The 25,757-nt window shown below is 40.4% G+C and overlaps 1 protein-coding gene across 9 annotated transcripts in view; it reads right to left on the minus strand.

Moving 5' to 3' along the window:
* Positions 1–25,757, minus strand: part of TLE1 (TLE family member 1, transcriptional corepressor) — a 92,929-nt gene that overhangs the window by 36,185 nt on the left and 30,987 nt on the right. For 4 of the 9 annotated variants that reach the window (XM_027549535.1, XM_027549542.1, XM_027549541.1 and 1 more), the window contains exons 6-8: positions 25,048–25,152; positions 9,666–9,870; positions 8,900–8,916 (exon numbers count right to left, since the gene is read on the minus strand). In XM_027549535.1, the coding sequence (XP_027405336.1) occupies positions 8,900–8,916; positions 9,666–9,870; positions 25,048–25,152 (327 nt within the window). The remainder of the gene's footprint in view (positions 1–8,899; positions 8,917–9,665; positions 9,871–25,047; positions 25,153–25,757) is intronic. The other 5 variants (XM_027549539.1, XM_027549543.1, XM_027549544.1 and 2 more) reach the window with 3 other exon arrangements.

Raw genomic sequence — 25,757 nt, forward strand, 5'->3', positions numbered from 1 at the left:
GTTCCAACCTAATGAACTTCAATGCACTGTTGGCAGCAACAGTTTTGCTAAACTACTGCCTAGGTGACCTTCATCTTTCACAATTCCCTCATTTGATCCTCAGAACCCGCAAGTGACCACATGGGTAGTGCTGGATGTCTCCTGATACCGTAAGTCTTCTTCCCTGGTGCTATGTTTTGTTCTCACACATTGTCTTACGTTCCTCAGGGCTCAGCAGCAGAATAGTCATTCTGATGGCTGTTCTGAGACATTTTACACACATTTTAAGAATGAAGAGACTATACCTGGGTGCTGACTGAATATCCTTTGGGTCCTTCAAAATTTATGGTTCTATTTTGATTTGTTAGATTTGAAAGAGGACAAGAGAGAATCATATTTAACATTAAAGTTTAATATTCAATCAACATTTAAGAAGAGCCTGTTTGTAAAAGAATAAAACTGAGGTTGCTTCAAGTTACTGAAGACAGTTAGGACCAAACCTCTGATGAGGTTAAAGCAACCTTAACACATATTCATTGCCTTTATCCCCCTTGTTTTATCTAGAGGACGTCCAGAAGGGGAGGTGATTTTCCTGAAGTCAAGAAGCTTCTGTCCATTAAGTCAAAGTGTTGCACTCCCAAAAGAGTGATTTTTAAACTCAGTTTATGTACATTGAATACTTGTACCCAAATACTTGACCCCCCCAAATACCTCTCACTTAAAAGTCATATTGGCTCTTTAACCTAGTGAGCCTGAAATTCTAATGTGATATAATAGCTACTAATGTATGCTCTCTTGGATTTCCACCACCTCCTAAACACAGACACATCTTGCCTTACTTGGTATATGCCCACCGTAACAAAATTGTGAACATAATATCAAACACCAAAAACATTTTACAGCTTAGTTTTAAATGACCTGAAAACAATCCCAAATTCCTGGCTTTCCACTCACGATTCCTGCCATTTATAACCCAAGAATCACACTAAAGAAACACCCCAGCAGACAGCAACAAAATAGCCCAGGTATCCACAGCCCCAGTTTCATGCCCCATCAATTACTGCCAACAGTGGTTCCATATACTTATTTACTGCTTCTCCCCCTAGAGTCTGTATTTTGAAAGGTATTTATCTCCCAAACAGCATTCATCAAGTAAAATTCACTTTTCAAATATTTATTTGCCAAATAAATATTTAATTGTGAATCAGAGTTTTTTAATCAACATGAAAACTAGTGTTACCACACTGAATGATAGAATCGAATTCTAGCCAAGAAACTTGATGTTTTATTTCACCTTGCAGCTGGTAAAATTTAATTATCTGCCAGAATTTTTCAAACACTATAATTACTGGGCAGACTTCTACTACAAATGTTCCGAGAGCTGGGATTTCCAGACTGTATATAAGTTTTCGTTTGTTTAAAAATTTTCTTAAGAACCAAACAAAATCATCTTATTTACCTCATGTCTTTCTTACAAGAACTCAAAAATAGAAGTTTCATACAGCCCATGGGGGATATTACAAATCTGAGCAAATCAAGATCTAAAAACACACTGTTTTCAAAATAAGCTAAAATTTGAAAACCGTGATGATTTTCTGCACCTTTCAAGTTACACACACTGGTGGGAACAGAGCCAAGTAAAACAATAAAGGGAGAGGCAGATGAAAAAGTCTCTAAAGAAAACAAGATCCCCCTGGAATGTTCAGCCCAGAGACAGAGTGTCTAAAAGACCCGTTATCCCAACTGGCATGCTTTTCTCTCCATCTATATAAAGAAACTATTCATGAAATGATTAGATGAGGTCTAAGAACAGAGAAAAGGTACGAACCACAAGAAGGGACCCATCCCTTCTAAAATCTGGAATATCTGAGAACCTAAAACCTCATTGGGCATGTGAACTGACAACAGGTGAACTGTTCACTATGGTTACCCTGTGCTTCCCGAGAGTCCCTTCTTGCACTAACAGTGATGTGATGGTTAAGAACAGAAATGAGAGTGAGCAAAAAAGCTACCCAGAAAGCATAGGAAGCCTTCAAATGTTATAACCTGTGGTCAGATTCAGAGCACAATTTCCCAAATAGGGGAAACATGTTGCATAAAAACACACCAGATCATTCCCTGCTCAAGATGAGTGGGCCCAAGTTAACTAGAGAGTTGGTGGTATTTGAACTAGCGGGTAGAAGTGGACAATGTAATCTCTTAAAGTAAAAATAAAATCCATACATGTAAATAACAAACCATACCTTCCTATAAGAACTTACAATTTAAATAGAAGAATCTTTTGAATTTCAAAGAGCATTCAGTCGAATCAGAAAAAAATGCCAAGATTTGGACTTTGTGTTACCTTTATTCTGACCATTCTGGAAAATAATGTTTCTATTTCATGCTCTGAACACCCACCTACTCAAGACCAACATAGAGAGACTTAGCTGCTTTAATATGAATAATAAACAGTCTTTATAGTCTTGTTTTGAGAATTTTACTTTTCTTGGGCAATTTAACAAGAATGGCTGTTCATGTACACTGAGGTATTTTGGAAGGTAAATTCCAGATATATGAAAGAGAGCTGGTTTACACTGTTAGTGTTGCCAGAACACTTTATAAGAGCATTCACGTCTACCTTCATCTACTCTGAGACCTCAAAGCAATTCTTTTGCCAGCCAAATCTAAAGCTTGAAGCCACCAGCAGCAAATGTGAAAGGAAAACCCGTTTATGGAGACAGCAAAAGCTAGACAGGTTTCCCTAATGTGAAAATAATGCACATTATTCAAATGGATTTCTTTAGCTGCCATGCTGATTCCCCTTGGGAACAGTCTCCTCCTCACAGGAAAAGTGTTTGTGTCAGAGGTACAGATTGGAAACTCATGACACCTCATTTATCCTCAGTTACACTAAGGCAGTGGGAACCTAATTTGCTAGCACACTCTACGCTGACAATTAACTTCTCAGTGAACATTAAAACAATTAGGTAACGACACACCCCATCACATCTGTGCACCGCCTCATCCACACCTGGTACCAATTAAGCCGTCACTCTGTGCGTACTTTGTGCTGCGGTCCAGTTGGTCATTCATGCATTCTGTGTGACAAATGCACTTTTAACGTATAAAACTAACAGAATCCCCACTTGTCAATGGCAAAATGTGGAAGCAAATAGAGATGTGTGGAAACATAGAAAACATGTCTCAGAAGATTGGCTGTGAAGCAGGTCTGAAGGGTAAACATCTATTTTTCACATGGTTTGAAGGCAAAATATGGGGAGAACAATAAAAAAAAAATTAAAAGAAAATACATGTTCGTGCACCTGCATTTAGGAACTCAGCACTGTTGGATGCAGATGGGTGACTCGAGAGGATGTTCAAGATAAAAGAGCTATAGACACACACCCAGTGACATCTGGGCTGAAAGTGCTAAACCATGAAATGCCTTCAGCGTCACTCTCTAGGTCCAGAGTTTGCTTTTCCACCCTCCTTCTCCAGGTAAAACAAAATAAAACGTTTTCAATAAAAACTATGAAGCTGAAAAGAAACATAACTACTTAAAAATAATCTTTAAATGACCTCATAACACCTTTATTCCCCTAATCAGGACCTTGGTCACAGCAAAAATCAAGCTATATCTCAAACCTTTTCTAGAAGCATGTTTGTAAAGCGCTCTTAGGTGCTACTGCCCCTCTTCATTTGCCAGCCCCTGGTGAGAAGCTTCTACTGCAAAGAAAAAGGTCCTGAAACTAGAAAGCAATGGGTCAGGACTGGACTGTGGTATCTGGTATCTGACGGCACTTACACCCATCTCTCCTCATCGGAAAGATACAGTTTGCTGTACTATGTTAAGGAGGGGATGTTGAAAATGATAAGCAGACACCTCACCTGGCACAGGAACACACCATTCCCAACAAGCAAGAAACCGCCAGGGTCCTCCTTCCCTTGGGGGTTCACCCTTCTCACGGCAGTGATGCTGGTTTTCCCAGAGGATTTATTTTATTTTTTTAAGTACAGTGTTTTAAGTTCTGCCAAAAGAAAAATCTACTGAGGCCACTGCTTCAGAAAATGTAAGTGTTTCCTACTGTGCCTTAAATATAGAGATTTCAGGTAATTCATCTTAGTTTTATCCTTTGTCTCCACACAATTCCTTGGCATAGGCCAAGATAAAGTCATCAATGTTTAGGTGAAAACACCTCCTCTGAGCCCCCATTTACCTTTGATGGATTCCAGCATCATTCAACTGATCAAGTTCCTAAGAGACTGGGGTGTGTTTCGTGATGCTGACACACAGATAATCAGGACCAGCCGCTCAGTCAAGTGGGCCCTCATCGCCACAGAAGCCTCACACATTGTGTGAGAAGGAAAGGAAACCACAAGTAACTATGCTGAAGGTGACCAACGACATGTTTCCTGTTGTCTGGCTCCCCTGCAGGCAGATGCAGGGAGGACCTGCCTAAAGGCCTGCAATGGCAGGTCTGACGACTTTCCATTTGTGGGTCCTGAACCCTTACCCTGCAGGCAGCCACCATCGCCATTTTACAGAGGAGACAAGAAGGTCCAAAAGGATGAGGAATACTGCCTGTGCAGCCAGAATTCCACTGGGTCTGCCTTAGTCCAAAACCTACCTTCTTTCTATCACTGCTCCTTTCCCCCCCACACACCCCCACACTGCCATGGTCATAAAAAGCCATGAGGAGACAATGTGACATTCAAAAAAATAAAATTTCAGAAACAGCCAAGGGTGAAGTACTTCCCAAAGCAAGCCTCGTAGCTTATTCCCTCTTTGCCCTTTATTCTGCACAGTGTCATTTCAGAAAAAGGGAAGGGGTGGGTGGTCCAGAACTAGGCTCTGGTCCTGCCTCTGCCAATTAACTAGTCAAGTACAACAGCTAGAGAAGAAAAAAATAAAGACACCATCTTAACATCAAGTGATGGTTGTCATAACCACTTGATTATAAGTTCTAAATGTGAGCATGGGAACTGTAGAAATCAGTTACAGGAGTGGTAATAGAGTCCCTCAGAAAGATGATCTGTATGAACAGAAGCACCCAACCTCCTTGTGCTTTGCGTGTGAGAAAAGAGATGTGTGCTGTCACTTCTGTCATGTCTGACTCTTTGCGACCCCATGGACTGTAGCCTGCCAGGTTCCTCTGTCCATGGGATTCTTCAGGCAAGAATACTGGAGTGGGTTGCCGTGCCCTCCTCCAGGAGATCTTCCGGACCCAGGGACTGAACTGGATCTTTTATGTTTCCTGCAAGTGGGTTCTTTACTACTAGTACCACCTAGGAAGAAAATGATGGTGATGCACTATTCTGACCTAAAGCAGGTGAAAAGTGCTTAAGACTTTTCAGAGCCAGGAACCCCCCATGGAGAATTTAGTGAGAGTTATGATCTTTTCCCAGCATTACATAAGAGCACTCACCCACAGTACTCTACATACAATCTTAGGGGTATTCAAGGGCCTTCTAAAGTCCACTCAGGAGCCTGCCTAAGTTTACAGACCGTCCCATTCTAGAGTCTCTCCCAGACAGCCCGCTCAAGTCTCCTCCCTTTTCTAGATGTTCCAAGTAATGATCACACGAGTGAGGTATTTCAGTGCTTTTCATTCAACACATAATTTGACTCTGACATCACAAGACATCACTGTAAAATGGCAGCAAGTATATGCAGTGCTCTCAGCCAGTGCCTGGCAGATAGTAAATGGTCAATAAATATTTGTTTAATGAATGAGTACTTAAATAAACATCCTATCACATTTTCTTAAAAGCCATACAGCTCCTTGTCAATTCTCTAACTCCAAGTCTTTCAAGCAGACTTAATTTAAAGGAGATTTTCTTCAGCCAAAATGAATTTGGTGCAATTCATCTTTAAATTAACTTGAGTATCTAAATTTTATTACTCTTGAAGAAATAAAGGCTTTTGTCAGGTCATTTCTTTGCTCAGTAGTAGCATTCTGATAAATAGGCTTATGTTAAAATAAAAAAAGGTTTGTGAATTAGAAAAACAGTAGTCAAATCTTAATTTAAAATCAATAGCCAAACAGCAAATTACACCTCTCTTAAGTTACTAGCTTTACCACTCATCCCTTTCAGAAATGAGAAACTTAAAAAATTGTGTCCTCTCTGCTCTTAGCTCTCTCCTTTCCTGGGTTTTACATAAAACAGGTTACATTATAATTCATTTGTTTTCCCACCATAAAACCTTCAACTAGCGAATGGAATAGTTTAGACTCAGATAACAATACATACACACTCAACAGTTCCCTCTGGATCTATTGTAAGTCCTTGATTTTTGCACTGGATATAAAAAATGTCTGTTCAACATAGAAAGAAGAGTAGGAAAAAAATAAAATTATATGCCAGCCTAGAATTTCTCAGAACTCCTTGGTCTTATTTATGGCAGAGATTCTCAAGAGTTTGGTCCAAGGACCTCAAGGGTGTCTCTTTGTGGGCAGATTTTAATACTTAAACCAAAACAATATATGTCAACAAACAGAATGCAAAAAATTGACAAGAACTCAGCTACCCTCTTTAAACCAGGCAATAAAGACATTTGCAAATGTGCAAAAAACAAAGACATTCTTCCCACTCTAATTTTTTATTTTGGAAATTAGTTATTTTTCACTAAAAATGTTATTTAACACAATTAAGTAACTATCTGTTTAAGTAATTTAAAAATCTGTTTTATTTCTAACCCAGAGATTTTCAAAATATGTGACATACATAAACAAAAGTTCTCTGGGGTCATCAATTACTTTAAGGATATGAAGGTTCTGAGACCACAAGGTGTGAAAATCATTGCCCTAGATAGCCACTGCTCTTAACCCCTCATTGAGTGAAAAAACAAAACACCTGTATAATCAATTGACTTTATCTGCCAAGTAAAATTCAACTTCATAATTCAAACCACTTTATTAAATAGTTAAGTATTATAATATTTTAGGTGTTAATAGTACACATCATCTCATTACCCACTGAGTCTCATATTTAATTTTACATAAAGTTTGAAGAGAGTTAGTTAATTTTACATAACTGCAGCAAAATCCCACTTATATGGACAGTGAACAATTTAATTCCTCTCTACAGACTGAATTAAATGTTTAGGTTACAAAGTAATCTAGTTTCTCCATTTTATACAATCATTACCATGAGTTTTCTATAATAATTATGCAGGAAACTCAGTATATATACTTCTGAAAATGTTGAAATTATAATTAAGACTTGACAGAAGTTTGGTGTAAAAAAGGAGACATGCAAACAAAACATTAAGTAACTATGTATTTTATCATACATTGGTTTATGCAATGTATCTACCACATTTGGACTTCAAAGTTCACTGACTGCTAACTCAACATGGACTTACTAATAACCAAACTAGCTGGACTTAAAAACAATCCACAGCTGCCTGAAACTGAAGAACTATTTTGTACTTCTTTAAGGTACAACTTCCCCATCAATCAAGTTAGTTCCTCCATGTATCAGTTTACTTAGGTCTGTACTTTGGGAGAAGGTGATTTTATTCCCTAGGTCTAATTTTTTCTCCCCTCTTTTTCCTTCCTAACATTTTCCAAAGAAAACTTACAGAACAAGAATTTCAAAACCAGCTTTCTCATCCTTTCACCATTATCTATTCCCCTAATATACTCTGACACATAAAGTATACCAAGCTTGGTCCCAAAGAAAATTCTTAAAACAGTTACTATTCTACCCAGAAGGTGGAGGGAGAGGGGACCTAAACTTTTCAAACTGAAAAAAATTACATATCTTCCCCCCAGATTCATAAGAAAGTATCAGAGTGATTTAAAAGTTCAGTAGGGCTTCCCCGGTGGCTCAGAGGGTAAAGCGCCTGCCTGCAATGCGGGAGACCCAGGTTCGATCCCTGGGTCGAGAAGTTCCCCTGGAGAAGGAAATGGCAACCCACTCCAGTATTCTTGCCTGGAGAATCCCATGGATGGAAGAGCCTGGTGGGCTACAGTCCATGGGGTCGCAAAGAGTCAGACACGACTGAGCGAGCTCACTTCACTTCACTTCATCTCATTTTTAAACCATATTTAGATTGAAGATCATCAAAATACTGTCATGTTCAGAAAGTTAAAAGGAAGGAGGGAAGGGGTAAAAACTTCAGGTTATCTTAGCTGAAAAGGGGCCAGTTTCTCACTGTTTGCTCCACAACATGAGAGGTGCATTCTAGAGACAGGCAACCCCACAAGTAACTGGCAGATATGTGAACAGATCAAATAGTACATAAAGCGGGTTTCTCCATTTTATATAACCATTACCATGAGTTTTCTATAATAATTATGCAGGAAACTCAATATATACTGAGATTTAGGCTGGTGAAAAAATGAACTCAAAAAGCACAGAGCTCCGTGAACTCAATTTTCTTGGTTTTGAGAGATTACTCAAAGACTCAGTTCTTTGGACTAAAATAAAGTTCAAGTTCACACTCCAAGGACGATTATGAAAAGAAAACCAGATATAGAAACCTAGCAACTAAGATGCATTTGCAGAGGATAATGATGGTTTAGGTAGAAATAACACAACACTAACCAATTTCATATATGGATTATGACCTCTTGCCTGCAGAACTGACTTAAGAAAAAAATGAATACTCTCTTACATTAGAGGTAAACCTGGACTCGAAGTGCAATGATAAACACATTTTTAAAATGGGGCACATAAGGATCAAAGTGTATTTTCAAGTGAGTAATCTTAGCTTTGCCTCCCTCTCATCTGATAAAAAGTTTTATACAAAAGATGGGGGGTGGGGGAGAGAACAGACATACTAAAAAAAAAAAACAAGTTGCTGAGAGAGATAGAGTAGAATACACGTGTCTGTGCCTATATGTACAGAAAGGCGGCTGGGGTGCACCGTGGGGGTGGGAGGAGGAACGTGTTTTTATGTGCAGCAGGCACATAAAGTCGGGGTACTTACTGTGCCTGGTTCTCTGTCTGCTCCCGAGGTTACCAAGAAACGCACAGACATGCCCGTTCAGACACAGAGGCAAGAACAGAAATAAAAAAAAGGGGGGAATAATTAGAACACAAGCCCCAAACAGTTTTAAAAATGGCTTTTATTTATATAAGTCATTGCACATTCCTAATACAGTGATTTCCTGAAAATTACAGTATTTTGTAAACATAAGATTTACAGTTTAACCATACACAAAAGCCTATTTTTTAAAAATTTCTTGACAGAATAAATTACTCTTTTTTTTTTTTTTCAAAAAATTAGTCAAGTGCAATTTTGCCCAATATTTAATGCATACTAGAATTAAAGCCTATGAAACTAAGTAGTAACAGATGCAATTATCAAACCTTTCATTTGAACACATTCACTTTCAAATTTAACTTCTTATTTCGCCCCATTTAACAACATTACTTTCTTTGAAAATTACCCAATTAAGCAGTTAACAGTTTTCCATAATATGGTACAGGCCACTGGCATTAACGAGGCAGTTGCCAAGATGTCAAGATGCCTGCCATCTAAAGAGATGGAGAAATCTACAGATGCCCACGTTAAACCCTGAAAACCTCCAGGGTGAACTGTGTTTCAGTGGCCAAGCTTTGCGACAGACAGTTCCTCTTAGCTCATTGTTTGCGCTCTGTATGGGTTGGGGCTTTCTTTAGCGGTGCACAAACTTTGCAGCACTGTAAGAGTGTTAGGACAAGGTCCTAATCTGGCTTGCCCGGCCTCTCACCTCTGTGGTGCTCTGCATCGTGGTGCTTCTTGTCATCTTTAATTGCCAAGTGAGACTGGCCACTCAGAGCACTAGACAGCGCCAGGAGGCCGGCACTGCCGCCGAGGGGCGGGATTCCAGGAGGCTGAAGTCCCGAAGGGTGAGGGGTGAGGGGCACTGGAGGTCCGTGGCCGTGAGAAAGATGCTGAGCTTGCAACTGCTGCTGCTGTTGGAGGTGGTGGTTGAGAGGAAGAGGGAGAGAGAAACAAAGAGTGGTGGTGGCGGCGGTGGTGGTGGCATCCGGGTAGAAACCAGACATGACATGAGAGGATGGAGGAGACAGATCAGGAGGTTACACACACACACAGCAAAGAGAGAGAGAGAGAGGGAGGAAAGGGAGAAAAAAAATGTGGTTAGTACATTCAGTCCATCAAAAGCCTGCATCTGCTTAGTTACCTGATATCATATAATCTTCCCAAAACATAATCTTCAGACTAACATTGTCACTTTCTGGCCTAACTCACACCCTGAGAGCATAGCTGTGCAAGCTTGGATAGGTAAGTAAGCCCTCACATATTAGTCCCATCTCTAGGCAGCTCCAGGGTTGAAATCCAGTGCTGTCACTGAATCTAAGATGCCACAGATTTTGGGTTCATTCTGATTTCAGAAAGGTTACAACAGGGGAGGCACAGATATACATCCTACAATATAGTACCTATATTCTCAACGAGTCACAGGTTACTAGGCGATTCCATTCTACCCCAGCATTCTTGTGTTAACCTAACACAATGGTAGGATGAGACAAAACCAAATATTAACATCCCCAGAAAGAAGGAAGAACTAGCATCTCTTATGCACTGGTGTGCCCTTACTTCATCAAGGTTTATCTTCATCTTAAGTCAGTTCTACTTCATCAAACCCTCACAGAAATGAGGAAGTACTGATATTCCCATTTCACAGGGGGCCAGGTTCAAGGCACTGAGTTTCTCCCACCAGGTGGGAGGGGAGTGAAGTCAACATAGGAAGGGCCGTCATGGTACTACCACACACAGAGGGAGGCCTCAGGGAGACATGTATGTGACAACTCAAAGAAACCACAGAGGCAGAACTTTGATTATCCCTTCCTTTCTCCTGAGCTTCATGCCCCAAACCAGCCCCTCTCCATGTCACAGAGGAAGACACCGGGATACAGTGAGGCTAAGAAGCCTGCTGAGGAAAACACTCTTGATGACCAAGTCCCTCGTTCCTAAATGCCTTCACCTCTATCGCTTAACCCATTCCAGAAGTTATAAATCGGTTCATATTAAAAAGTACCATTGCTCTCATATATTATATTTAAGACACACTACAGGAAATGAAAAAGTATCCCAGAAATGGCCCCTCCACCATAAATCTGGCTGCATTTCAGCTGTCCAACATAAAACTCATTTTTGATGAGATAGTAAAAACGATTAAAGCTCAATTTCTAAGGTGTAATGTTAGGAAATTCTTAAGATTCTGATTTGTGCTCACTTCCCTGGGACTCAATTACTAGTTTTATTTATTACCCCCTTGCGTGTACTGAATATATTAGATCTTTATGCCAGATCTTCAGTAATTTCCACCCCAACTACTGATATTTGATTGAATACTAAACAGGTTTCCAGCCCTCAAGAGCAAGCGGCAGCTAAAAGGCAGAAATCAGTGTCTACAGTTATCTTACAGTGAATTTTCAACCACTCCTAGTATCTTTTTAAAAATCTTTAGAAGCCAACCTCTTTAAACTTCCATTCCTTCCAAAGAGAGCACAGTTCTAATGAGAAGGAAATTGGAAAAGGGAGCGAGGTCACAGAGAGCAACATTAATAGCATTCTTGGAAAGTATTTATAAACTACTCATTCACCATTTGAGATCATAATAACAATTTCTTTATGCATAAAATCACCTTCCTGTCATCCCAAAGACACTAATTCCTGCTCTGTCACCTTTTAAGAGCTCAGCAATAGCAGGACATAAAACTGAAGAAGCTGGCAGAGGCATCACGGTCCACTAGGCATGCTCATTAGCACTTAATTAGGAACTAGACACCTGCCATAAGAAATGTGCTCAGAGAAGGATGAGGAACAGGTCTGCCCTACCAGCGATTACTATCATTACTCGGAGAGTGAGAGCTATGTCCGGCTGCTGCGGGGGGAAGGCAGTGATGCATACAGAAGTGGGTGCAGTGGGGTAATTAAGAGCAGCACTGATTAAAAGAAGATGAGCGAGGCTAAGCAGAGGGGAAGGACTTTAACTACAGGGTGGAGGATACAACCCTATCACCCTTCCCTGCACCCCGTCCCTCCCAGTTACCCCCCTAAAATTCCCCCCTAAATGGAGTTACCAAAAAATGACTCCAGACGTGGGATTTTATGTCAGAGTTAAGGCAGTCTCAGGTGACATTTGAAGACGCTAGAAGGAAGGGAATTTTCTGCCAAAGCCAAGTTGGTTTTTAGAAAGATGAACTGGAAAGCATTCTCATTACTAAAAAGAAGACTAAGCTTACAAAATAAAGGGGCTTTGCCTTAGCTGTGAAGCAGACCTGAAAGATTAAACCCAACATTTAGGCAAATGGCTCTCAACAGAACTCTCCAACAGCTTACACTGGCCATAGGTAACCCCCACCTCTATCCTGCTCGAGAGTTTCAGGCCCATGAAGACAGTCTATTATTAGAGGCAATGAGGTTCTTCCATCCTGAGCTTGGCCATCTTGAAAGTGCCTTCTTCCACCTTTTTTAAAAAAGCATAACTCTCTCACAAAATGAAAGGAATACTTAAGTAGATAGCAACAGGATGAATCACAGCTACTGAAGATGCTGCAGACCCAGGAAACATGAACACTGCTGCCTCACATTCTACTTCTTTATCCTGCCATGCAGAGCTCCTAGATCATAATTCCAGCTTCCTTATCTGGCCTCAGCTTAGAACATACCAGAGGGAGGGAGGGTGGGAATCATGGCTCCCATTTCACAGATGAAAGAGTGGCTTGCCATAGGTTCTCAGCCAGAATGATGATTGAAAACCTTTCATTCCCTTCAACAGCATCTCTCCTGTGACCCCAGCAGCCCAGGCATGTTCATAAGGAGTCAGTGACAGACCCAGAGTTCCCAAGCAGCCTAAGGAAGAAGACAAGCTCTTTCTCCACTGATGACTTCACATTTCTCCCTTCCCAGGTAAGGAGATACTCCTGAGGGCACGCAACACTGTACACCCAGAGACAATCCACTTCACTGTCAGATGTTTACTGGGAAATAAAATGATCTCCACAATGCAGCCTCGGCAGCAGTGACAGATGGGAATTTGTTCTGAGATTTACAACTCACAAGTGCCATCTCTCCAGTCTCCACTTCCCAACACCCTACATATGAGAAATGAAAACATCTTTCACTCTAGCTCTCTTCCAAGGAAGTTGATAAGGAAGAATCAAGCTGAAACAGAGATAGTCTGGCTTCTCTCAGAAGACGCTTAATAAATAAGAAGTGTTGTAAGATAAAATATTCATGGAAATGAATAGAGGGCCCACATCCAGGAGATTAAAACAGCTGACTCTAAAAGAGCAGCTGACCTGTCCCATGTGTTCTTGAAAGAACATGTTGTTTTGTGTCCCCCCCGCCCCCAGTTTACCTGAGACAGCCTAATACCCATCACCTTTACAAAAAGAAAAAAAACATGAATGCTACTCAAAAATACGTGTTAGAACAAAAGACACTACTATACAGCCAGCAACACCTCAAAACACCCAATGGCTCTGCCAATTAAGGGAATTTACATGCATCAGTCCTCCATAGACCCAAACCTGCCCAAATCATTGGGGAAACTAAAATGTTTCTCAACATGACAGCAAGGCTGGAAAAATTCAACCTTCTACCCATTCATTAGCTTGCACTAATTAGTAAACTTTTTTTTTAAGTGATTGGCTATAGATTTATAACCACAGAACACACAAGCAAAACAGTTTACAAAGCTATCAGAAAAGGCATTTTTGATGAACAGTGGTGGCTGAGGCAATATGTATCAATCTAAACAGGTGGTTCTCAAACAAAGCAATTTTGACACCCTTTTCCCCCACCCCAGGGACATTTGGCAACATCTAGAGACATTTATGGTTGTCACAGCTGGGAGGGAGAGAGGAGGAGAAGTGCTACTGGCATCCAGTAGGTAGAGGCTGGGGATGCTGTTCAACGCCGTACAATGCACAGAAGAGCCCTCATCACAGAGAATTCACAAGCCTAAAATGTCAGTAACACTGAAACACAGAAATTCTGGTCTAGATCTAAGCTAGAATTCTGTACCATTATGTTAGAATCCATGTTCTTATATGCCAAAGGATTTGCCAAATTGTTTAAAACCCAAAAGTACTTTTCAGCATTCAACTCTTCACTGTCCTTTCTCCATCAAGTACCTTGTCACGACCCCCCAAAATGGGCAGCTGCTTATGCTGACTCCAGTAACAATTTAAAACAAACAGAAACTTCACATTTTACAAAACAATTTGGAGAAAGAGCTACACTGGGAACTTTTATGGACTGTTCTGGTGCCGCAGAGATGATTAGGGAAAGGTTTAGTTTGGGGCATGAGGAGATAAATGCACTCATTCTTACCCAAACAATTTGAATAGGCTGGGAATGAGATGAAGAAAACAAACACCAAACCCTGAGTTAATGATACTGAAAACCCACAAGGAATAAAATAACCTCATCCATGTCAAACAACAGCCATGCATTTAGAATTTTAATTCACATTTTACCTAGTGCAGCCCAGGTCAATTATGTTGCTATAATGAAACTGACTTTGCTGTTTACATTCAGAGCTTTAATGTAATAGTGAGGTGGTTTTTACATTTTTGTTTCTAAAACAGGTATAGCACAAGATTTATCACCACAAAGCTGCCTATACAAGTAGAAAGGAAACCAGAAAAATGAAGACCAATATCCTCATCCCCACTAGATGTTAGTAAGTTTCTCATCACCAACCACTGAATCAATTTGAATTTCTGAAATTTAACCCACTTTACAACCTTTGGGAAAACTGTCACACAGACCACAAACTGAACCCAAACAGAACTAAAACGATGCCCCAAAACAGCATCTCCAATGCTAAAAGTGTGACAGTAAGTGGCATTTATAGCACTTTGTATTTAAACACTTTTAAAGGTGGGGAAGGGGGGAGTGAAAAGTAGCATTTATTGACAGTTTTCTCCAAATCACTCTTCCTTGATTTTCTGCTATTACTCTGTTCTTTAAAACGCTCAGTTCTTATCTTGGGAGAGTGCATAAAAAGAAAATTGGTACGCTACGATAAATAAGTGGGAGAAGTGGGGAAGAGCTGTGTGGCAGCAGAAACATCAAGGACACTACTCTGGGAGTTCTCTGAAAACCTCCCATTATGTGGATGGCCTCTCGTGTGAAGAGGGGCAGGGGTGATAAACAGGCAGGAACTGCTTGCTGGGGCCAAGAATTCACAAGCCACTTGAAGACAATAAAAAGTAAGTAAATAAATAAATCCACTGAAAGGCCCCATTTTGATGCAGGAGCACACAGAAACAAAACTGCTGACTTACATGTAGGCAGGCGCCCAGAAGGCCTAAAATTCTGAAAAGGATGGAAACTCTTCTTTTCTGTTTCTGTTTTTCGGCTAACCTGCACAGGCCAACCTGTTCTGCATCATCACCCTGACTTACTCATTCTACCTGCTCTGGGTGCCTGTTTCCATCATGACTTAAAGACCTAAACTAGAGTGAGTTTTTACAAGTCATGTGCACTTAAGTAGATCCACTTCTAAAACCAGATAATTTTCAATATAAAGATGCTCACCATAACCAGCCATCAGAGAAATATAAATCAAAACCACAAATCAGACAGCATGTCACACCCACTAGGAGGACTAGAATCAAACAATGGACAATAACAAGTGTTGGAGAAGCAGCAGAGAAACTGGAATTCTCACCCACTGCTAGGGGGGAATGTAAAATCGTACAGCCACTGGGTTGTTTAAAAAGTTAGATGGAATTACCATATGACCCAGAGACTCCATTCCTAGATATAAATACCAGATAAAAGAAAACATGTCCACAGAAAAATTTTTATACAAATGTTTCAGTTCAGTCTCTCAGTCATGTCTGACTCTTTGCGACCCCATGGACTGCAGCACGCTAGCCCTCCCTGTCATCACCAGCTCCCAGAATTTACTCAAACTAATGTCCATTGAATCAGTGATGCCATCCAACCATCTCATCCTCATACAAATATGTACAGCAGCATTATTTATAATAGCCAAAAAGAAACAATTAAATGACCAGCAAGTGACTGAACAGATAAACAAATGCAGTATACTGACGTAATAGAATATTTTTCATCAAAAAAAGGACTCAAAAACCTTGAAAACATTATGCCAAGTGAAATAAGCCAGACACAAAGGAACGTATTATGTGATTCCATTTACAGGAAATATTTAGAACAGAAAAATCCATAAGAGATAGAAAGATTAAGCATTGCCAGGGAGTTGAAGGGATGGAGAAGGGGGTCTTGACTGCTAATGAATATGGGTTTATTTTTGGAGTGATGAAAATGTTCAAGAATTACATATTAGTGATAGTTATACATGTTTGTAAATATATTAAAAACACTGTGCTTTTAAAAGGGTGAGTGAGGGACTTCCCTGGCAATCTAGTGGTTAAGACTTTGCCTTCCAATGCAGGGGGGTGCAGGTTCAAACCCTAGTTGGGGAGCTGAAAGTCCACATGTGTCACAGCCAGAAAACCAAAGAAACATAAAATAGAATCAATATTGTGAAAAATTCCGTAGAGACTTTAAAAATGGTCCACATTTTAAAAAACTCTTAAAAAAAAAAGCAGGGTGAATGATACGGTACATAAATCACCCATCAATTAAAAAAACCTGCATAGATCTAATAATTAAAATGAGATGCTCTACTTTCTATTCTGAAGAGTTCTTCCCCTGAAAAGAGGGAAAATATTATAATGCCTTCTAATAAATCCAAATAAAAATCATATGAAAATATATGGGGACATGAACAAGTAAACAACGCTTCAGCAAGTTTCCTAATAAATTAAAAGCACACTACCTATTCAGAGGAACTCAGACACTGAAACCAAGCCCTGCATTTGTTAGAGATACCTAGCTGTACTCTCAGTTAAAAAAAAAAAAAAAAAAGTCAGATGCAGAGAAGACTTCTTGGCTGTATTGCTCCATCCCTTTGGAAAATTAATAAACGGGCTGAACTATTGGAATTTAAGTGGCAGGTAAGTCACAAAATAGAAGCTGGTAGAACTGGAAGATCCATGTTTGTTGTCATTTTAGTTACTTCCTGTGGTAGCAGGCTATGCATTATTCTCCTAGGGTGATTTTGTTTTATAAAGAAACTTACAGCTGGGTTACTGATGGGCTTTCCAGGGATTAACTGCATACTCATAAGAATAAGAGGCTAACCTCATCCTCTTAAACTTCACACACTACAATCCTATAGATGGCTGACAGCTACAGCCGGAGGAGAAAAATAATCCAACATTTTTGCTAATCCTTAAACCAATCATCTCATGCAACAATGGGGAGTCCTTTAGGTCTACAACTCAATCTCTTCAGGACAGAAAGGCTCCTTCTGACACATCAGAAGTCTGTATTCACAGCCATCACCTACACAAACACACATAGTCAGATACCACAAACCACCCTAGGCTTCTTTTATTACATACTAAGTTGTTTTAAAGTATAGAGAATTATAAATTTGCCTATGAAACAAGAATACACACACCTGACCAAAACTGGAGCCCCAAACCAGAGCCCCACAGACCTTGACAGAAGTTATATTTGGGGAAAGTAAGTTAGATCCCATCCAAATAAATGAGAAAGGATAAACAAGGTTGCTTATATTAACTCCAAATTTCCTTGAGTTCCTGACCTTCATATACTGCTATGGAAAATTGTTTACATTTTCTTATGTCCAACAATCAGCATGGAGGCAGCTATCAGAAATCTGGCATTTTGTGGTAGGGGAATTGGTCATCTGGGCATCTCTTCTAATTCTGCCCTCCTTCTAATTCCATCTCAAGGATCCCTGCCACTTCTCAGTGCCAACAAAAGAACTGGTCCCTCATGCTTTATGCTGAGTAAGGAAGCCAAAAGTGCCTGATCCTCACACGTTTGCTTCTCAAACTTCTCTCCATCTGTTCCCCAAAGTTAACTTTTCCCTCAGTTCTGAATTTTAAGTTTGTTCACCAAAAGTTAAATGGCAATGCTTCTACACTGCTGTGTCCTTATTAAAACTCATTCAAGCACACGACTTAATGGCAGAAGCACAGCATCTGGCTGGGTCTAATCTCAAATAACAATATCCACGTAACCACCAGAAAAGACAAAAGAGGAGGTGACCGACTGCCTGCAGTAATCACCCCTTGAAGAAGCTTGGTCAACTGGACCCAGAGATGTGCTACAGGCACCGAGAGAAACCAGGCAGGCAAAACTGCAGTTCAGGGCAGTCAGTTCACCCACATGTCAGGCAAAGGCTGCTGGTCAGTCTTACCCTCTACAAAAGCCATACAAGGTAAATGGCATTGTCCACCTGAAGATGGATGCTGATGGAGCTAAACTGGCTGTACGAGGTCACAAAGCATAATAGTGCCAAGTGTCCCAAAAAAGTCCAGCCTTATCCTAGGACCAGGTAACATGGGTACCAACACGGGCACCATGTTATCCAAGATTCAGTTCAGTTCAGTCGCTCAGTCATGTCCGACTCTTTGTGACTCCATGAACCGCAGCATGCCAGGCCTCCCTGTCCATCACCAACTCCCCGAGTCCACCCAAACCCAGGTCCACTGAGTCAGTGATGCCATCCAACCATCTCATCCTCTGTTGCCCCCTTCTCCTCCTGCCCTCAATCTTTCCCAGCATCAGGGTCTTTTCCAAAGAGTCAGCTCTTCACATCAGGTGGCCAAAGTATTGGAGTTTTAGCTTCAACATCAGTCCTTCCAATGAACACCCAGCACTGATCTCCTTTAGGATGGACTGGTTGGATCTCCTTGCAGTCCAAAGGACTCTCAAGAGTCTTCTCTAACACCACAGTTCAAAAGCATCAATTCTTCAGCGCTCAGCTTTCTCCACAGTCCAACTCTCACATCCATACATGGCCACTGGAAAAACCATAGCCTTGACTAGATGGACCTTTGTTGACAAAGGAATGTCTCTGCTTATTAATATGCTGTCTACGTTGGTCGTAACTTTCCTTCTAAGGAGTAAGCGTCTTTTAGTTTCATGGCTGCAGTCACCATCTGCAGTGATTTTGGAGCCCCAAAAAATAAAGTCTGTCACTGTTTCCACTGTCTCCCCCATCTTTTGCCATTAAGTGATGGGACCAGATGCCATGATCTTAGTTTTCTGAATGTTGAGCTTTAAGCCAACTTTTCCAATCTCCTCTTTCACTTTTATCCAGATGCTCTTTAGTTCTTCTTCACTTTCTGCCGTAAGAGTGGTGTCATCTGCATATCTGAGGTTATTGATATTTCTCCCGGCAATCTTGATTCCAGCTTGTAATTCCTCCAGCCCAGCATTTCTCATGATGTACTCTGCATTTAAGTTAAATATGCAGGGTGAAAATATACAGCCTTGATGTACTCCTTTTCCTACTGGAACCAGTCTGTTGTTTCATGTCCAGTTCTAACTGTTGCTTCCTGATCTGCATACAGGTTTCTCAAGAGGCAGGTCAGGTGGTCTGGTATCCCCATCTCCTTCAGAATTTTCCATAGTTTATTGTGATCCACACAGTCAAAGGCTTTGGCATAGTCAATGAAGCAGAAATAGATGTTTTTCTGGAACTCTCTTGCTTTTTCGACGATCCAGCAGATGTTGGCAATTTGATCTCTGGTTCCCCTGCCTTTTCTAAAACTAGCAAGAACATCTGGAAGTTCACAGTTCACATATTGCTGAAGCTTGGCTTGGAAAATTTTGAGCAGTACTTTGCTAGTATATGCGGAGAAGGCAATGGCACCCCACTCCAGTACTCTTGCCTGGAAAATCCCATGGACGGAGGAGCCTGGTAGGCTGCAGTCCATGGGGTCGCTAGGAGTCGGACACGACTGAGCGACTTCACTTTCACTTTTCACTTGCATGCACTGGAGAAGGATTAATGGCAACCCACTCCAGTGTTCTTGCCTGGAGAATCCCAGGGATGGGGGAGCCTGGCGGGCTGCCGTCTATGGGGTCACACAGAGTCGGACACGACTGAAGTGACTTACCTTACCTTACTAGTATATGAGATGAGTGCAATTGTGCAGTAGTTTGAGCATTCTTTGGCACTGCCTTTCTTAGGGATTAGAATGAAAACGGACCTTTTCCAGTCCTGTGGCCACTGCTGAATTTTCCAAATGTGCTTGCATATTGAGTGCAGCACTTTCACAGCATCATCTGTTGGGATTTGAAATAGCTCAACTGGAATTCCATCACCTCCACTAACTTTGTTCATAGTGATGCTTCCTAAGGCCCACTTGACTTCACATTCTAGGATGTCTGGCTTTAGGTGAGTGTGAGTGATTGCATCATCGTGATTATCTGGGTCATGAAGATCTTTTTTGTACAGTCTGTGTATTCTTGCCACTTCTTAATATCTTCTGCTTGTTAGGTCCATACCATTTCTGTCCTTATTGAGCCCATCTTGGAGGAGCCCGGTAGGCTACAGGTCCACAGGGTCGCAAAGAGCTGGACACGACTAAGCGACTTCACTTTTGCATGAAATGTTCCCTTGGTATCTCTAATTTTCTTGAAGAGATCTCTATTTTCTTTATTCTATTTCTTTGTGTTGTTCACTGAGGAAGGCCTTCTTATCTCTCCTTGCTATTCTTTGGAACTCTGTATTCAAATGGATCTATCTTTCCTTTTCTCCTTTGCTTTTTGCTTCTCTTCTTTTCACAGCTATTTGTAAGGCCTCCTCAGACAGCCATTTTGCTTTTTTGCATTTCTTTTTCTTGGGGATGGTCTTGATTCCTGTCTCCTGTACAATGTCACGAACCTCCGTCCATAGTTCATCAGGTACTCCACCTATCAGATCTAGTCCCTTAAATCTATTTCTCACTTCCACTGTATAATCATAAGGGATTTGATTTAGATCATATCTGAACAGTCTAGTGGTCTTCCTGACTTTCTTCAATTTAAGTCTGAATTTGGCAATAAAGAGTTCATGCTCTGAGCCACAGTCAGCTCCCAGTCGTGTTTTTGCTGATCGTATAGGACTTCTCTGTCTTTGGCTGCAAAGAATATAATCAACCTGATTTTGGTGTTGACCATCTGGTGATGTCCATGTGTAGAGTCTTCTCTTGTGTTGTTGGAACAGGATGTTTGCTATGACCAGTACGTTATCTTGGCAGAACTCTATTAGCCTTTGCCCTTCTTCATTCTGTACTCCAAGGCCAAATTTGCCCATTACTCTAGGTGTTCTTGACTTCCTACTTTTGCATTCCAGTCCCCTATAATGAAAATGACATCTTTTCGGGGTGTTAGTTCTAGAACATGATGTAAATGGCCTTTTTGAGCATAAATGAAACACTGAGAAGTTAGGCAGCAGGTATTTGGTTAGAAATAGGTAAACTATGCAATTGTTTTCTTTAAAAAAGAAATTGCCCTCTGCTAATTATCCTTTCACTTTTTAATCAAAAAGTAACCATGTTTCTTCAGGGAGTGGGAAATCTTGACTGACAAGAAGACAAGGGGACTTTCTATGGTGGTGGGGACAATCTGTACCCTGAGAGAGAGTGTGGCCCAAAGGGTGTGTGCCTGTGCCAGGGGTCAGTCTGGACACTGTGCATTTCACGTGTAAATTACACATCAAATTTTAAAAATCCATGTGTGTACAGGTATGTACATAGCCATATCTATATTTGTATGACATATTAATTTTATATGATATAAAACCAATTATATGTGATATAATAAATCCAGTTAAAAGACAACACTAATTATTTGTAATCCTAATCTCAGTTTAGAATCAATTACTTAGTGTCAGAGCAGGTAAAGGAGAGTTCTAAGTTTCCAACTACCCAAATACTACAATGGGGAGTAATGAACTTAAAGAGGTCTTTGGTCAATTTTCTTTTCCTTCAGGTAGCCATTAGCTATTCCACAAATAAAATGTTACATTAAGTCAATAAACTATTTCATTTTGAGCATTTTTAATAGCATTCCAAATTTTAAAAAAATATTTGAGGAATGCTGATTAAATTGTGTTGTTTATCCCAATGTTTGGGGGGGGGGGGGGAATCAAGGTTCAAGTAAGTTCCCTTCCCACAATGAACTTGTTTTCTAAAATACAAGTCAGCTTGTGTCAAAGTGAATAAACCCTGTGCCTATTAGGATCTCTGCATTATTACTTTTTATTGTTACAAGAACATATGTTTAATAGCAAGAGAGCTTAAAAAAAATTCAAAATCTAGGGTTGCAGTTATTATTCTGACAATTATAAAATTTACCATCAAAGTTATTTTTAAAAAGTATAACCAAAAATATCTCAAATATCTAAGAAGTTTATCTTTCTTAAATACCAGTAATCTATGTAAGTTGAAGGCAGGTGCTGCAGTGGAAAAGATTTAAAATTCAGTATTTCCCATCAGATATGAGAACTAAGTGTTTTATGCCAGTGCAAAACAGGTATCATTAATTCACTTCACAAAAATGGAAAAAAAAATAATAGAACCTCTCTCTTCCTACTAAAAGAGCATCCACAGTCCCAGGACACAGCTAATCTCACTTAGAAGCCTGGTGTCCTTAGGAAGATATAACTTTTTCCAGGTTTGCTAAAGAGAAATCTTTAGCCCTGTTAAGCAAGCAGTAAGTTCCTTGATTGTACCTTAAAGGGGATGAGAAATTTTCGGTTCATCTGCATTTTAAAGGGTACTCTTTCATGATCTTTCACACTTGTAATAGATGTCTAAACCGTTAAATTACTATTTCTTTTCTTAGCCTGAAAGTCGATGCAGACGAAGACCGTGGCCTCTCCCATTGTTCTTTACCCTAAGTCGGTCCCTGAACAATACTGACAGCTGCTATCAAACCAGGCTGCATTTACTCTGCGCGCAGCTGCTGCTTGTAGGAACAGACAGCCTCCCAGAGCCTCCTCCCCTCTGGGGAGAAAGGTTGACACACTGCATGTTCAATGAAGGGGTGCAAAGGTCCACTGAATTGTCAACCCAATTTTATGCTACTTCGATTTTCCAGGACGCACACAATTCCTTTCAAGCAAAAATCAAGCATATGCCAGAGCATGAAACTTATGGTGCAGGATAATTATTGATCACTACAAACTTTAAAAGAGCCTGCCGACATAAATTAATATACTGATCCAAACATTACAATTATAAAAGCCGCACATGCCAATATGCTGAAGACTCACAATTGGCGTTAAGTCTTGTGCTGGGCCCAATTCACTGATTTGGGTTATTGTTGCTAGCTATCAGAGCTAATCTGCCTTTATAATCTCAACAACATGTTTCCTGGACTAAAGCCACTCATAAAATTAGCGATTCATCTGCCCTTGCAAAACAACCTGTTATTTTTATTTTCTGATTCAACGTGAAATGAGTATTACCTATAAACATGTGGTTAACACAATTTCCTCCTTTCTAATGGGTACAATTGGGCAGTGGCTTTGAGGACATAAAGAGTACAAAGTTTTACCATCAAGAAATGATATGTAAAAATTTAGAGCCTATCAGAAAACAAACATGTTCCACAAAGTTGAACTGGGTACTTGAGAACTGCTTTGCATATGTTTTCCTTTAATCAAAACAGGCTTTTCCATCCTCATTCATTTGGGTTAAAAAATTCTGCGCTAGAGCTACAAGTACAATTTGCTATTAGTCTTTGCTAATCAAACACAGTACATGCAAAAGTACCAGTGAATATTTGATTTGATCTCTGAAATAAAGCAATTCATTACACAAGAAAAGGGTACAGAAGGCAGCAGACAAATGCAGATGTAATTGTGTTTTTTGTTGAATGTGATTAGAGAGCCCACTAAGTAACAGTCAAAAATGTGATACGAAGGGGGAGAGATGCAGAGCCTGGATCTGGGGTGAAGGGGAGGAGGGAGAATTGTTTATGCAGAGCTAAGCTGTCAAGTGTAATAAAGCAGCTTGAATAAAATTTAAGCTGAAAATCCACTGAAGCTCCCCATTTCAGGGAGGAAAAAGCTATTAAAAGGAAATGAAGGTCACCCTCCCAGTTTATTTCACCTAATTGACTGCCAATAGCTTACCACAGGCAACCCGACTGCAGATCTGCAATTGAGAAACTGATGAAAGGAGAGTTTTCAAGCTGAGGCTCATTCTTTAATCCTCCTTGGCTCTTATGTTTTTCTCCATCTCCAGTTGGGATGTAATTTTAAACCCTGATGGATTAACTGGTTCCATTGTCTGTGGCCGTCACTGCACTATGGCACTCTTAATCCGTAGAGCAGCATGTCTAATTATCATTACAAAGTGTCTGAGGGAACTATAAAGACCAGCAGGGCATCTTCTCACAAGCAATTAACATAAATTGATAAATGAGTGATTTGAATCCGCTCAAGGCACTCACGTATGAATAAAATCAGAAAGGACGGTCCCTTGTTTCAGCTACTTCTCTCGCTTAGTCTGGAAGGGCAGAAAACATGAGAACCGTCCTGGATCCTGCAGTTGAGGGGAAGGAAGGGGGCGTGGTCAGGGGGTGGGGAATGAACTCATGCAGGAGATGACCCCACGGTTCACCGGGCTCATTAACGCAGAGCAAATGACTTGTGATTGACAACCAGTTGCCAGCAAGGAGCACTAACTGAACTCAACCCAGAAGAGCAGAAACCTCGTGAAAGGCTAGAGGGCACCAGGGCAGACAATTATCACTTCTTCAACGGCAAGAGGGCTTTCTTTTCGTTGGGGTGCCACTTAAAACTTCATGAAAGAGCCACAAGAAAATCAAAACAGTTATACATAGGTTCTAATACCCTGGGAAAGCAAAAGGCAAAAGAAGCAAAAGATAACAAAATGAAATAATTCCAAGTGATGTCTTGACCCCAATTGGGATCTAAAGTTATATGACAGAAGTAAGGAAAGTAGGTATTTAAAACCTTTACCTAAAGTTTTAACCTAAGGGAGGGGGATAAACTATATTTATTTTTCCATTGAAAAGAAGATTTATTTTGTTCCCATCCTAAAAAAGGTTGCTATTACCTCCCTTATGCCAAGTGTTCATCCCTTATACACCTCAGTGTACCTGAAACCACTTCCCTGTACCTGAAACTGCCTCCCCCTCTCCCACTTATCAAAAAGGTCAAGGTTAACTTCATATTATATACAGATTAGATATAGATTAAGCCAACAAATTTAGAAGAAATGAAAGCTGGTTATACACACTGTAGGAGGTAGACCTGGTAGGCCACGTACCCCGATGATGGCATTCAGCTCTGCCATGGTCACCTGTTTGGCACGTTCGACAGCCTGGGCCACCTGCTGTTGATGCTTTGAAAACAAGAAGAAAAAGTATTAGTGAGGCAGCCAAGAACTTCACTGTACCTTTCAACAACAAGACAAATGCTGCATGTGGTACAGACTGAGGTGTAATATGAGTTTAAATGTGAACTTGCTGGAACACATATTTCACAGAACACAACCAGGGAAAGGAAAACAGTGGTGCTGCCCATCTTTCTAAACAGCCCTAGTTAACTTCTGATGGGAATTTGGGGTTCAGAATGGTAGAAAGGCAAAAAAAAGATATCAAAAATGCTCATGTAAAGCCTTAGAAATCAATAGTATGGGATTTGGAAGATCATCCTGATTCTCAGAAAGGGTTTGCTATGATAGATTTGAGCAGGAGAAATTTACAACCATTTAAAACACCCCTTTGGATACTCAAATTTTAAACATTAAACCTGCAATCTCTTCTCTGGTCAACAAATCTCAACCCACCAGTTGGTTCTGGACTCTGGGAATTCCTTTCCTCCTTTAGTCCTTAGATGTTTCACCCGCCACAGGAGAAAGGAAAGACACACACACACACACACACTCTGAGATCACAGGCTGGAAATATGGAAATAGCCCACACACCTCCCAGGTCCACTCACAAA

Source organism: Bos indicus x Bos taurus, chromosome 8 (assembly GCF_003369695.1).
Source record: "Bos indicus x Bos taurus breed Angus x Brahman F1 hybrid chromosome 8, Bos_hybrid_MaternalHap_v2.0, whole genome shotgun sequence".
In the NCBI taxonomy this organism is placed as follows: Eukaryota; Metazoa; Chordata; class Mammalia; order Artiodactyla; family Bovidae; genus Bos; species Bos indicus x Bos taurus.